This window comes from Tribolium castaneum, chromosome 1, assembly GCF_031307605.1.
Source record: "Tribolium castaneum strain GA2 chromosome 1, icTriCast1.1, whole genome shotgun sequence".
In the NCBI taxonomy this organism is placed as follows: domain Eukaryota; kingdom Metazoa; phylum Arthropoda; class Insecta; order Coleoptera; family Tenebrionidae; genus Tribolium; species Tribolium castaneum.
Genome location: NC_087394.1, coordinates 32,721,373 through 32,733,491, shown reverse-complemented (window position 1 = coordinate 32,733,491; position 12,119 = coordinate 32,721,373). Strand labels below are relative to the sequence as shown.

At 38.4% G+C, this 12,119-nt stretch overlaps 1 protein-coding gene across 2 annotated transcripts; it reads right to left on the bottom strand.

Moving 5' to 3' along the window:
* Positions 1-543: 543 nt before the first annotated feature.
* axo (axotactin) lies at positions 544-12,119 on the bottom strand. Of its 2 annotated transcripts, none has more exons than XM_064359864.1 (21): positions 11,683-12,119; positions 9,739-9,990; positions 9,536-9,692; positions 9,267-9,486; positions 8,800-9,220; positions 7,024-8,253; positions 6,632-6,980; positions 6,369-6,586; positions 6,139-6,312; positions 5,506-5,731; positions 5,202-5,452; positions 3,744-4,169; positions 3,497-3,694; positions 2,959-3,247; positions 2,593-2,909; positions 2,128-2,312; positions 1,814-2,074; positions 1,576-1,768; positions 1,375-1,481; positions 824-893; positions 544-771 (listed from the first exon to the last, which is right to left on the bottom strand). In XM_064359864.1, exons 2-21 carry the CDS (start codon positions 9,983-9,985, stop codon positions 608-610), a joined length of 5,703 nt encoding a protein of 1,900 aa, XP_064215934.1. In that variant the 5' UTR covers positions 9,986-9,990; positions 11,683-12,119; the 3' UTR covers positions 544-607. The 2 variants fall into 2 exon arrangements, with proteins under 2 accessions (XP_064215934.1, XP_008200296.1); XM_008202074.3 differs by having other exon boundaries at positions 1,814-2,080; positions 11,683-12,118.

Genomic DNA, 12,119 nt, shown 5'->3' with positions numbered 1-12,119 from the left:
CAATTCCCTTCTTTTTAGGCTGAATTGGACGATCTACATACAATCACAAAATCAAACCTAGTACACCAAATTGGGGTGTAATTTACTTACTTGCCCTCTTGGTAATGGCACTGCCTTTCTTGGCACTTTTCTTATTTTTAACGTCTTTTGGCAGTTGTGCTTTCGCCTTTAGTTTACCTTGCGCCATTTCGCAGCGAAATGGTAAGTACACAGCGGACTTTATGGCAAAACTATCAACTTAAAGTGTGAAAATTTGTTTTTACTGCAATTCTTTTGGTTTAAATGTAGACAAACTATTATATTTGGATTTATTTTTAATCTGACACTCACGTAACCTACAAACCACGTGTCGGAGCTGTCAGTTGTAAAACCATATGTAAAACTTCTACAGAGGTGTATTACTGGTTGTATATGTGATTTTCAAAAATCAAAAAACTTTGAATGAATTTTTGTGTGTCGCTGGAATAATCAAAATAATAAACTTACTGTTTAGTTTATCTTCCTTGAATCTAAAACACAGGCGCATAAGACGATACTGAGTGATGGAGATGTAAGTGGTTTATTAAATGATTTTTTATTTTTTAAATACAGTTAGAATTTGTTACAACTAATCTAAGGACAGCACACTTTCTACACTCCAACGGTTCCGTGGAGCCATTCTGGGTCCTCCTAAGTAACTAATGGGGTTAGCAAATTTTCTTTGGTGATCGTTGAGGAATACGGGTTTTGGGACATTACCAAACCTAAAAAGCTTTTCCAAGGATGCCTTTGCTATAATACAAAATAAAGTAGAGAATTTTCGCAAGAGTAGCCAAAAAATTACCTCTCAATTGCTCTTCTTCACTAATCTCGTCGTTAACATCGTTAACACTTTTGTGATTTCCGTTAGAAATCTGCCGCCAAAGAAAACACGCAACGTGAAATAAAATGCATATATTTGCCAAAGATGAATCAGTCAGCGAATTACACAAAATTAGGTGAATAAAAATGTTGGGATATAATGCAACGTGATGGTTAACCCAGCACCGGTGAGGACGTACCCGTGAATTCCAAACTTCCCATTTCATCGATCATGTATGGTAACTGAGTGGCTAATGGATTGCTGTGTGGAGGAGGGCTTCTGATGCGTGCCCTAACTGGTGGAGTCAGAGGCACCTGACAATAATTCACGGCGTTTAAAGACAAAGGCGAGCTCAACTGATCCCATGCAAATTTCACGTGCACAAGTTAAGCGTTAATGGCATGCGGGTGATTATGAAAAGGCTTGTTTTGATTTTGTGAAACTTTATTCAAACAGCGTCACATTTAAGTGTCCAGATTCAACGTAACTTCGCTTATGGTGCTGTAAGGAGCCATTGCCTCGATATTACTTACGGGTTTGTGCGCTGATTCGGGCTCTTCCTCCTCGTCTTCCTCCTGCATTGGGCTTAAGAGCTCGGAGCTTTCTTCAGGCGTGTCCCAGGCCAATTCACTCGCACTGTCTGTAAATAACAATTAAATTTCTGATCAGAGTGGCCTGTGACTTAATGTTGCCAACTTAATTTCAAAATCACAGGCTAGTTTGATCAGAAATACCTCTGAAGCTAATTCTCCTGTCTCTTTTACTGTCTTGTCTTTTCAGAGGTTTCGTGGGAACCTCTTCCAAAACCGGCGCAACTTCCGCCGTTGTCACAATTGTCTCATTATCCTTATTAGTGTTCCCGTTTGAGATTTCGTTTGGCAACTTGCCGTTTTGCGTTGGCGGCTTTGTTACAGTTTCCGGTGGCACCTATCAAAATTCCCAAAAATTGCTATAATTTCCAAAATCACGCACCTGCACGAATGGTGTTTCCTGCATTTTGGCAGCTTGTTCCTTCGACCATAAAATATTAGCGTCTGTTTCGAGTTCTTTACGCCTCTTGTAGGCCTTGTCCGTGCGATACAGCTCGTAAATGCAGCAGATGATGATGAATACGAAAAAGACAGAAAGGACAACTACGACTATTTTGTCGATTCCTTCTTCCTGTTCGGTTGCAGTGGACGCGTCCGATGTGTAAACAATTCTTTGGGGTGCGTCTTCCACCCATGTTTTGTCCTTACCCTGCAATTCCCTTTATTTTATCTCTTTGATTTTCGAGTGTAACGTACTTGACTAATGTTGAGATTGGTGGTTCCTGGGTTTTTTTCGTGTAAGACGTCGAAATGGGGGCTGCACTGGGCGCTGCGGACGCCATGGGGGTTCGAAACGTTGACTTTTTCGGAGCCGGTTTTTGTGAACAGCATGTATTCTTCTAGAGGTTTCATTACGTGCTCGTTAACTTCAATAAATATGTCTACAAAAAATTTACATGACTGGGTAATAATTGGCTTGTAAATAACCTATTAACGAGCAATGACTTTTATTGCAAGAACATAAAAAATAAAAAATAATAACAGTGGCTTCAAATCAAAAATCAGTTAAGACTCAATGTATTTGCTGAATTTAAGAGAAAGTCAGGAAAATGTTCAATAATTCCTTAAATATAAATCGGCACAGACTATAGTTATGAACTATTAAATTCAAATTAATTTAGGCTCACCTACATATTTTTTTATTATTTTCGGGCTACTTACTTGACAGACATCCACTGTAGCCCTTGTATATCGCAAACCTTGGGTCATTCGTATTATGTCCGCCAATTTGCACCTCATTGGCCCCCAACTCTGGCACATTGGTAAAAGTCTGTGCTGGAATCTGATGCATTTCTATTATTTTTCGATCGACCAGCAACTCGGATTCGTTGTGATCTCTCCGATAATACACCGAATGTCGTGCCCCATTAATAAAACTTTTATTTTGAACAACAGCTGCAAAAACCGCTCCTTCTCTATCCTCTTGTATGATCAAATATCCTTCAGGACTCAAACCTATCAAGAAATAAAAACTTCGACTACGAAAAAAAGTTATAATTTCCCCTCAATAAATAACCGAACATTTACTTGTTCTCTGTCTGCAAAAGCAACAAAGCTGTGTTTTTCTGCCTTATGTCCATGCTAGAGAAAGCCAATTGAATTTTAACGTGGTCTACGGACCCATTAAGGATATATTCCCGCCAGAGAATTGACTCGCCACTAAAATCAGCCCCCTTTTCATCCGAACAAAACTCCCCGTAATAACTCGTGTGTTCGCAGTCGCAGGAATGCTCCTGATTTCGGAAATTCTCAATACAGATGCCCCCATGTTTGCAGGGAAGTGCATCACATTTCATGTTGCAGTTCGCCTTGACGCCTAATGCGAAAAATTAATTTAAAAATACAGGGTGTGTCAGAAATACAGAGCCTAACAAATAAAACATCTTTTCTATTTGAAATTATTCAATAAAAGTTATAAAAAGATAACATACTGAAACGTGTACCCGCCTTTGTGAAGAGAAAAACAGTGAAAATAAAATACAAAACGTTATGTCGAAAAGTAATTGTGTTTGATGAGTTTGTAAAAGTAAAAACGTATTTCTGATATAAATCCCGTGATCATTACCTTCATCAACCTCCGTAACTTTCGACGGAAGATCTATGAGCGTTTGTCCAATTTGAAAGCCTCTCATACACCCCACATATCCGGGCAAAATGGGCGGATCCTCCGACACTTTTAACAAAGTTTCGGGGTCATATCCGCCCAAATTTAATTGAAAATATTCAGTGGGAGGCGCGGGTGGCCTTTGCGGGGCCAAAACCTCTGAAAGAATGATTTTTCCTCCGTTTCCTCAATTACTTGCTTCAATTACCTTTCTCAGGATTGATCCAAGGCTTGTTCGAGTACGTCCCCAGGAGCGAGACCCCGATAGGGATACTGTTGTTGTTTTCATTGACGTACATTGTGGTCATGTTTTCTCCGCGTTGGATTGCAATCTGTATCGATTTACTTGAATTTAACTCCGGATGTTCGACTGATAAGTCGTAGATTTCACTCCCGAAGTTGAATAAGAACACCACTTGGGTGCCGTTGCAGATGAATAAATGGACGAAGTTGTTCAAATGGTCGTTAGCGTAAAAAATTAAGGCTAGTTCGTCGTAGGTTCGAAGGTTTATTAGGATTTGTTCCTCGAATATTTTCTTAAGGGCCAGTTTGTCGTTCTCGTCTTCCGTGTTTAAGTAATTGCGACGCAGAAACGATTCCGGTTTTGTAAAAGTTAGCGCGTTTACGTTAATATCTGTAAATGATATCGTGAGTTTTTTTCACATTTTGTTTGTTTCATCTGATTTCGAAAATGGTTTTGTTTCGAATAAATTCATAATTTTATTAGTTATTGAAATTGTATTGTATTTGGCGTGGAAGAACTTTTATACGTAACTAAATTTATCCCTTTCACTAATTTACAGTTTATCTGTTTCCTCATATTTTTTTACTATTAAGTAATCGATGGATGCTGATTTTAAGAGTGCCAACAGAATTTTCCATCAGCTCTAATTTTCGAAATATTAACATTTATTAGAAAAATGCACAGCCTTTTTAATCATTTTCTTCTCTGTCGCCTCAGTTTTTTTTGCTGTTGTTCAGTAACTGTTGCTCATTTCCAAATTGCTACCAGATTTTTTGCACCAACACCAGGTCTGGTTTTTGGGATACAGGTATTTTGGACGTAATATTTATGGAAACAGACAAAAACCAGTGTTCTTTATAATAGGAAAAAGAATCTATGATAGTATAACAAAAAATTAACAGTAATAAGTCAGCATAACATTATTCATTCTGTAGACTTTTAAAGGCCATGGAAATAAAGAGTACATTTGAAATAATTGTATTAACACGGAAGTATGTCTTGTTTCGTTCCCTAATTATAAAAACATTTACTTTAATATTAGAGTAAGCATTAGAATCGAAATAATTTAAGTATATAATTTGTCCCGAACAAGGTCCAAGTACGTGTAAATTATTAACAAATAACGAGTGAGGTAATAGGTGAGGTGTATAATTTTCACCTATTTAGATTTATTTTAAATTTTTTTTTTGTAGTAGTAATTGAAAATACATATAACAAAGAGAATGCAACTAGAATTTTTCCGTCCCAGCAATAAAAGTACAATTTTCATCGAGCAAAATTGTAAAATTTACTTACGTAAATCAAAAGAAAATATTTGTGAAAGTTTGTCATTGTGTAAATTGTGGAGGTGTTATATTTATTCAAGTAATCGCGGTTTAACCGAATAATTTATAACAATGTCTTGTCAACAACTCTACTCACTCGTTTCGCAATAAATCCCCTTATAGGCCCACGGATTCGGGCAAATGCACTCAAAAGTGCTCCACAACTCCTTACATTGCGCCCCATTTTGGCACGGGTTGGGCACACAGGAGGGCTTGCAATCTTTGATAATTTCACTCAAATGTACGCTCATGTAGCTGTAAATATCCAGAATTTCCTCGTTCACCACCAGACCTCTGAAACAACCTATTAGGCCCTGGTGGACCGAAGTTTTGGGATCTAGCAAATTGCTAAAATCGGCCACAATCACATATTTTATATAAAATCAAAAAAAAAGAAATACGTTGGTGCACCCCCGATAAACATTGACCCTTCAAACGGCCCAAACTCTTCTTCCGGCTTCAAATCATCCATTTCTTGGTCCTCGTTGATCATAAGTCGCACATGGTACTTGTTGTAATCAATCCATAACTTGTGCCACTCCCCGCCGTTTAATTTCCGGTCGGAGATGATCACCAACTCCTTTGAAACGCCCGTGTTCAGAGTGAAGTTGAACGTCAGCTGGGAATCTGCAAAACAATGCAGTTTACAAACAAATTATCATACAGGCTGTCCAAGCGATCCGAAAAAGCTCCATAATTTTTAAGTTATTCAAATTGGAACAAACCTCTACATTTTTTATCTTCTTAATTGCTGTAAGCTAATAAAAATAATGTATACTTGAAGTTGAACTTTCTTCTTTAAAGTGGTGAAAGTTCTACCTTTATGAGATTCCTAGTTTTTATGTAACGATTTTTAAGAGTGTTTTTGTCAAAAAATCAAGTTATTTCTAAAACAAACCAAAAAAAACTTAAGTGTTGTAGCTAATTTCGGAAACACCTATATACTTGAAAATAATTTTAAGTGAGTCATGTAAGTAAAAAAGATTCAATAAAGGACTTTTTCACATCGCTGAGACACTAAAACAGTTTTTTACCGCTTGTTAAAGCAATCATAAAGCTGGGATAATTGGGTCTTATCGGGGGCTGATATAACAGAATGGCCTTTTTGCCGGTAGTCCTGAAGGAGAAAGCCAAGTCCCCTTTCCTCCAGCCTGGCACCTCAATATACGACTGACTTGTAGTAAAGGTAACCACATACCTTTGAGTGTCTAAAACATGCCTTAATTATACACTTTTGCCTGCACCAAGCGTCGCTCCAACAAACTAGTTTCAACACACTCCAAGGGCCCTAAAGTTACCCTACCCAGGGCTTCATTTGGTAGGTCAGGTGGTTGCAAAAACACCATTTGAGTTATGCCCAGACTTTTGGCTGTAGTATAATACCCATCATCTGTGTTCCATTTATCGTCAGCAGCGTCATCACAGTTGCACCACTGTGAAGGGTTCTCACACTTTTTCCCAATGGAACAAGGGCACGTCCCTCTGAAACCACCTTACAGACTGGTTGTGTAAAAGTGAGCAACCAACCGTTTAACATCTCCGATAAAATCGACAGTTTCGTTGGCCGAACTTATAAACCAGGTGGCCGAGTGTAACCCCAGTGGCGCCTTGAAACAGTCGTACCGTATGTATTGGCTACAGTTCAACGAGTGTGAGACTAGCTCTTGTAGCATGTTTGGCGTAAACTCCCGGTATTTAATAGTGAAGCTGAAATCGCTCTCAGAAGGCGACCTCACATCGATCTGACTCGGGAGGTTGTGTTCCACTATGGTCTTGGTCGACTCTTCGATACTCTGGAACTCACAGCGGACGTGAGCTGGAGGAAACTTCCCGTTACCGTCAATATCAATCAAATAAACGTCAGGTTTCGTGTATCCTGTAATACAAAATGAGGCAAAGTCAAAACTAGCAATTTCAACCTAGCAAAGCCAGTTCCTCGCATGTTTTCCGGTACTGCGCAAAGTGGCAATTTTTCCCGGTGTAACCGCTGTCAGTGCAGTCACAAATGAGCTTATCCTCCTTAACGGAACATTTCCCGCCGTGTTCGCACGTATTTGGGCGCAAACACGGGTCTACAAACTTGCAGTCGTCCAAAGTCACCTCACCTACAACTCGTTCGGACTGTAACACAGACCTGGGTTCTAAACTAGCTCCATTGACTGTGATGTCCCTCATGCAGCCCACAAGCCCAGTGTTGGACCTGGAGCCACTCCCGACCTTGATCTTATCCCCAATCGCAAAATTCAAGTCCTCAATCTTCTCCTGTTTCTCTTTATCGTCAACTCGCAGAATGACCTCGCCGTTGAAGTAAGTCAGGTTGAGGAAATGCCAAATTTTCGGCGTCTTCTTCACACTGATTAAATGCGTGGTGTTCTTGGCCATGTCGGTCAATTCAAATCGCACCTCGTCATTCACTACACGCACTTCCCAGTATAATTTGGTTTTGGTTTCACTTGAAGCCAAAACGCTCAAATTGCTGCTGCTTTTGAAGTTGAAGGTGAGGAACAAGTTGTTGATGTAGTTGTTCAACCACCAGATGTGCGACGAAGCGAAGGGGAACGTGATTGGGATTTCCTTCACGTCGATTTCCTCGTACTCCGGCCGCAGGATGCCGATGTAGTGCACTTTGGGGTTGTTCTTGTTGAGTTCGTAGATGATGGAGATGTCGTTGAAGAAGACGTACTTGAGGCTTCCGGCGAAGTTGTTCTTGGACTTAAGACCGGTTTTCTTCTGGAGTTCGGGGCCGCCCCCGATGTAGATCTCGGGGTCGATGTACAACATGGGGGAGCCGGTGAGGTTCAGCCAGATTTTTTCCTGGTTGAGGCTCAGGAGGATCTTGTCGTGGTCGTGGAATATGGTCAAGTTGTTCCACTGGTTCGGCTGGAAGTCGTCGCTTTGGCCCAGGATTTGGGACATGGGCTGCGCCCCGAAATCCAGCTCGATGTACACCGAGTTGTTGTAAATTGAAGCAGCGATGTAGTGGTCAATGCGCTCGTGTTCGCCCCCAGCGGCGTAGAACAGGGCAGAGTCGTCGAATCGGGTCTTGAAGAGCATTGAAAAGCGGTTTATTGACGAGTGGACGCGGTCTTTCCAGTCGTACACTCTGTAGGAGACGTAGGATGATCCTCGAAGAGTTAATACTGTAGCAGCTATAATGGATTTTTTACTAAATCAGTCACTGCAACACTCATAACTCCCAACTGTCTAGGAAAAAATCATCGAAATTGTTTTCGGACAAATTAAAAAAAATTAGATCAGAAATATGAAAGTTTTTCAGTCTTGTAGGCAGGGCTGTCTCAAGGGGGTTAAGTATTAAAGATTATTTTTAGTTTTTGTTTTATTTGTCATTATAAATATAGACATATAACATAAATATTACCTTTAATCTTTATCTTGTTTAGATAATGGTACTATTCGAAAGTAATTAAGTGACTGTCCATTTCAAAAACTTTGTACAAAAACATTAAAAATGCCGATTTATTTGGGGGTACTTTTCTTTTGAAAACACTATATATAAAATAATAGGCAATCATTACGACAGAACAGTTTTTCGTTATTTCAAATTACAACAGATTATTATGAACTGATATAAAAACTGAAAATAAAAAGCTGTAATTTTTGTAAAGATAAAATGACACTTTCGATGATTCAAGTTTCCTTCGAGTTCGGATTTAACCGCGAGTTGTTCGATTTACCATAAATATCACAAAACTCTCCTTCGTAGAGGGTCCCAAAGCAGTCGCACGTGAGCGAGTTGTAATGATTTATGCACCGGGAGCCCCGGAAGCACAAATTCTCTGTGGTTTTGCACTTGTCGATGCACCCTTCTTGCACATTTTCGTGCTTGGTCGCAATTAGCGGACTTATGGTCAAAAGATCGGAAGCTGATTTGCCTGTGCTCAGCACCACGTCCTTAATACAGCCAACAAACGACTCAATTATGTATTTAACACCATGCAGACGCTCCTCTGAGCTGAGTCCGCCGATGAGAATCACCGAGGTAACGTTTGCGGAAACCCCGTAGTTGTTTTCTTTGTCGAGGCCCCGGAGGTTGGTTTCTTCCTTCTGGTCGTCCACAGTGGCCATCAGACGGGCCCCGTGCACGTCTATTCTGACCTGAAATTTTTCGTGGACTATTTCCTCAAAAACTAACGAATCGTACAGTCACTGAATGCCACTCGTCTCTGTTGAGTCCACGACCGACGGTCAGTGCTGTTAGGTGTTTGCCGTAGACGTGGACGACCTTAAGCTGGCCCTGTTCCACGATGATGTAGAGGGCATAGGGCTGCAAGGAAACGCCCGCTGGGACTTTAACATTGTGGTAGACTAAGAGCCCATGTGGGAGTCTGGTCCTAAACTGGAAAGAAATCTGCCGACACAGCCTACAATTTTCCTATTAATTTTGATTGAATTTTCGGTGGGTGAACGAACCGTAATTGAAAAGTTTGGATTATGTCACCGTCGATTTGAATAAAAGTGTTCGATTGGGCGAACATGAACGTGTTCTCGTTCCCCGTTTCCTGGAAGGTCAGTTCGGGGCCGCGCTTTTCTTTTGGTACCGTGTAATTCCCCGAGATGAAGGAACGGTCTTGAAATGCGTTTGAATTTTTTGTTTCACGTTGTGGTTTACTTACATTTCAGTGAAATACACTTTCGTATACATTGTATTTCCGTATTGAACCTATTTTTATTGTTACCAGCACAGCCTCCCCATGCAAATAATACGCATTTATTTTTATCATGGTCGTACGCCCATTTGTAAAGGGCTCTGTTGCAAGGACCTTTATCGGGCGGTCCTGGACAAGGGTGTCCGATATCTCGGTCTAAACGACCCAGTACTACTATTAGAGTTACGCTGAAGTTGACTAAATAGAGCCACATTTTGCCTAAAACAAAGCATTCCTCGTTTTGAGGGGGAAAGGAAAACCATCAGGCAAGAGAATGAATTTTATTGTAAGGTCATAAAATAATCTCTTGTTAAAAACTATGGAAGGAACATCAACATGTTTACTATTTTTTTAAACTATTCATAAACGAATTGAGATTTTTTTTATTTCTCCCAACATTTTTTTAATCAATAAAGATATCTACTGTTTTCACTAGAACGTTGAATTTTAGTAAAACTATTTCTACATCTAACTAACCTTCGTCCAAATATGGATTCATATTTATTATTTAAACATTTGATTATCAGTAGTTCGTTAAACTACTACTACAATAAGTCTACGTGCCATATACTCCTAGTGTTCCCAACCATATTAGTGGGAACAAAATAAGCAACATGTTGCGTTATCTGTGTAAACATCATCCTGCAATATATGATTTTGAAAGGAAAATTTAATAATAATTATTATTTTAACAACTTATTGTTAAACTTACTTATTTAAAATTATTTAATTAATTTTTTATGTACTTAACATAATTTAACTGTAAGAAAAACGCTTTAAAAAGGCTAGATTCATATTTCTATTCCAGGAACATCCTCGTAAATAAAACTTTAACAACTTAATTTGTTGAAATTTTTGGAAGTTAACTTTTTGATTCATCTCTTGCAAAATTAGTTTATTTAGCTAGTTAGAAGTCATTTCCTAATTTTCGCTTTTTGTTTCGTTTTGTGAATTTTACGAGCTAAAGAGAACTAATCAAGGCCATTGTATTCGTCGTTTCATTGAATTATTAAATTTTATCATAGGTATTTTACGGTCAAATTAATTCTGCGGCGGTAAACACCATTTAATTCGTTTCAGATTTATTTCTGTCGAATAATTAACTTAATTATTGTAATTTTAATAAAAAAGCGTATTTTATATTTGATCTGATTTGTTCATTCATTTATATTCAGATCAGTTTCATCATAAAATTACGGATTTTGTTACTGGATTTTCTGGTTTTTGATAAACATTCATATCCATATTTTCAGCACCTAGATTTTTTGAAATAACACATGTTGTTTAGCTAAGATAATGTCAAATCTTCATCAACTAGACTTGTTATCTGTGTGTCATTCATCATTTGTGAAATAGTTTTTTTTAATAATTGGGTATTACGACAACAACAATCCCCTTGTTTACGTTCAAACTTTTTTTATAACTTTTATTCAGTCTTTCATTCAAACAACAACCATTATTATTTTAAAACTTTTCCTTTACTTTTATTTAAAGTTCATTTAAATATTACTTGTTATCATTGTACCATTATTGTCTTCGGATTATGGCGTGACTCCTAAATAAAAAAATATTGTTATTAATAATCCTTAGCGCAACTGATAAATACAAAATATAGAAGTAAATTATTTCCTTAATTTTTTTAATGCGTATAATGGGAGCGCACAAAATTGTTCACCTTGTTTTTAGTGTTGATGTTTGCTAAATTAATTAAACATGAGCTTATAAAAATGTTGCGGCAAAGATTTATAATATTTTTGATGGAATGTCGGTTGTAGAAATACCTAATGAGAGAGATGGCCATTGAGGCTGTTAGATGGAAGTGCACAAAGGGATGTTTAAAAACAATTGCTTCGAGACCAAATTGTATCCATTATAAATAATAAGTTCAATTTAAAAGTTAAGATGGCTTACCCTCGCCGGAAGTCCGATGACGTAAAGAAATAATTCGAAGGCGTTCTCCTGTTGTGGCGAATTAGCCACTTATAAAATAATCACAAGATTGTCTGTGGCTTGATTCATAGAGCAGTTATCTACTAAACCGAATTTGAATGCATACCATTTTGGTTCCTAACACTAATTATTTAAATCACCACCGAAACAATTAATACTTTTTCGTGCTCATATCGCCTCAGTTGTACACAAGCCAACACTACTCTTCCATTATTAGATAACTGGTGAAAAAAATAACAAACTTAATTACTATCGTGATATGTAGTTTGTTTACACAATATTGATAATGGGAAACGTTACAATTTTTCAAAGTCTGACAAGGCTGGCGCGCACGAGGAGGCGGCAGGATTATCAACCTGCTAGCGAACAAAACGCCGAAAGACTGACGGAGCTCTACG

Bases quoted from the DNA above. Each gene is read 5' to 3' on its own strand.
- axo (XM_008202074.3), bottom strand. From the start codon at position 9,985: ATGTGGCTCTATTTAGTCAACTTCAGCGTAACTCTAATAGTAGTACTG. The intron at 9,693-9,738 runs GTAAGTAAACCA...ACGCATTTCAAG, and splicing joins AAAGTGTATTTCACTGAAAT to ACCGTTCCTTCATCTCGGGG. The intron at 2,081-2,127 runs GTACGTTACACT...AGGGAATTGCAG, and splicing joins CCAATCTCAACATTAGTCAA to GGTAAGGACAAAACATGGGT.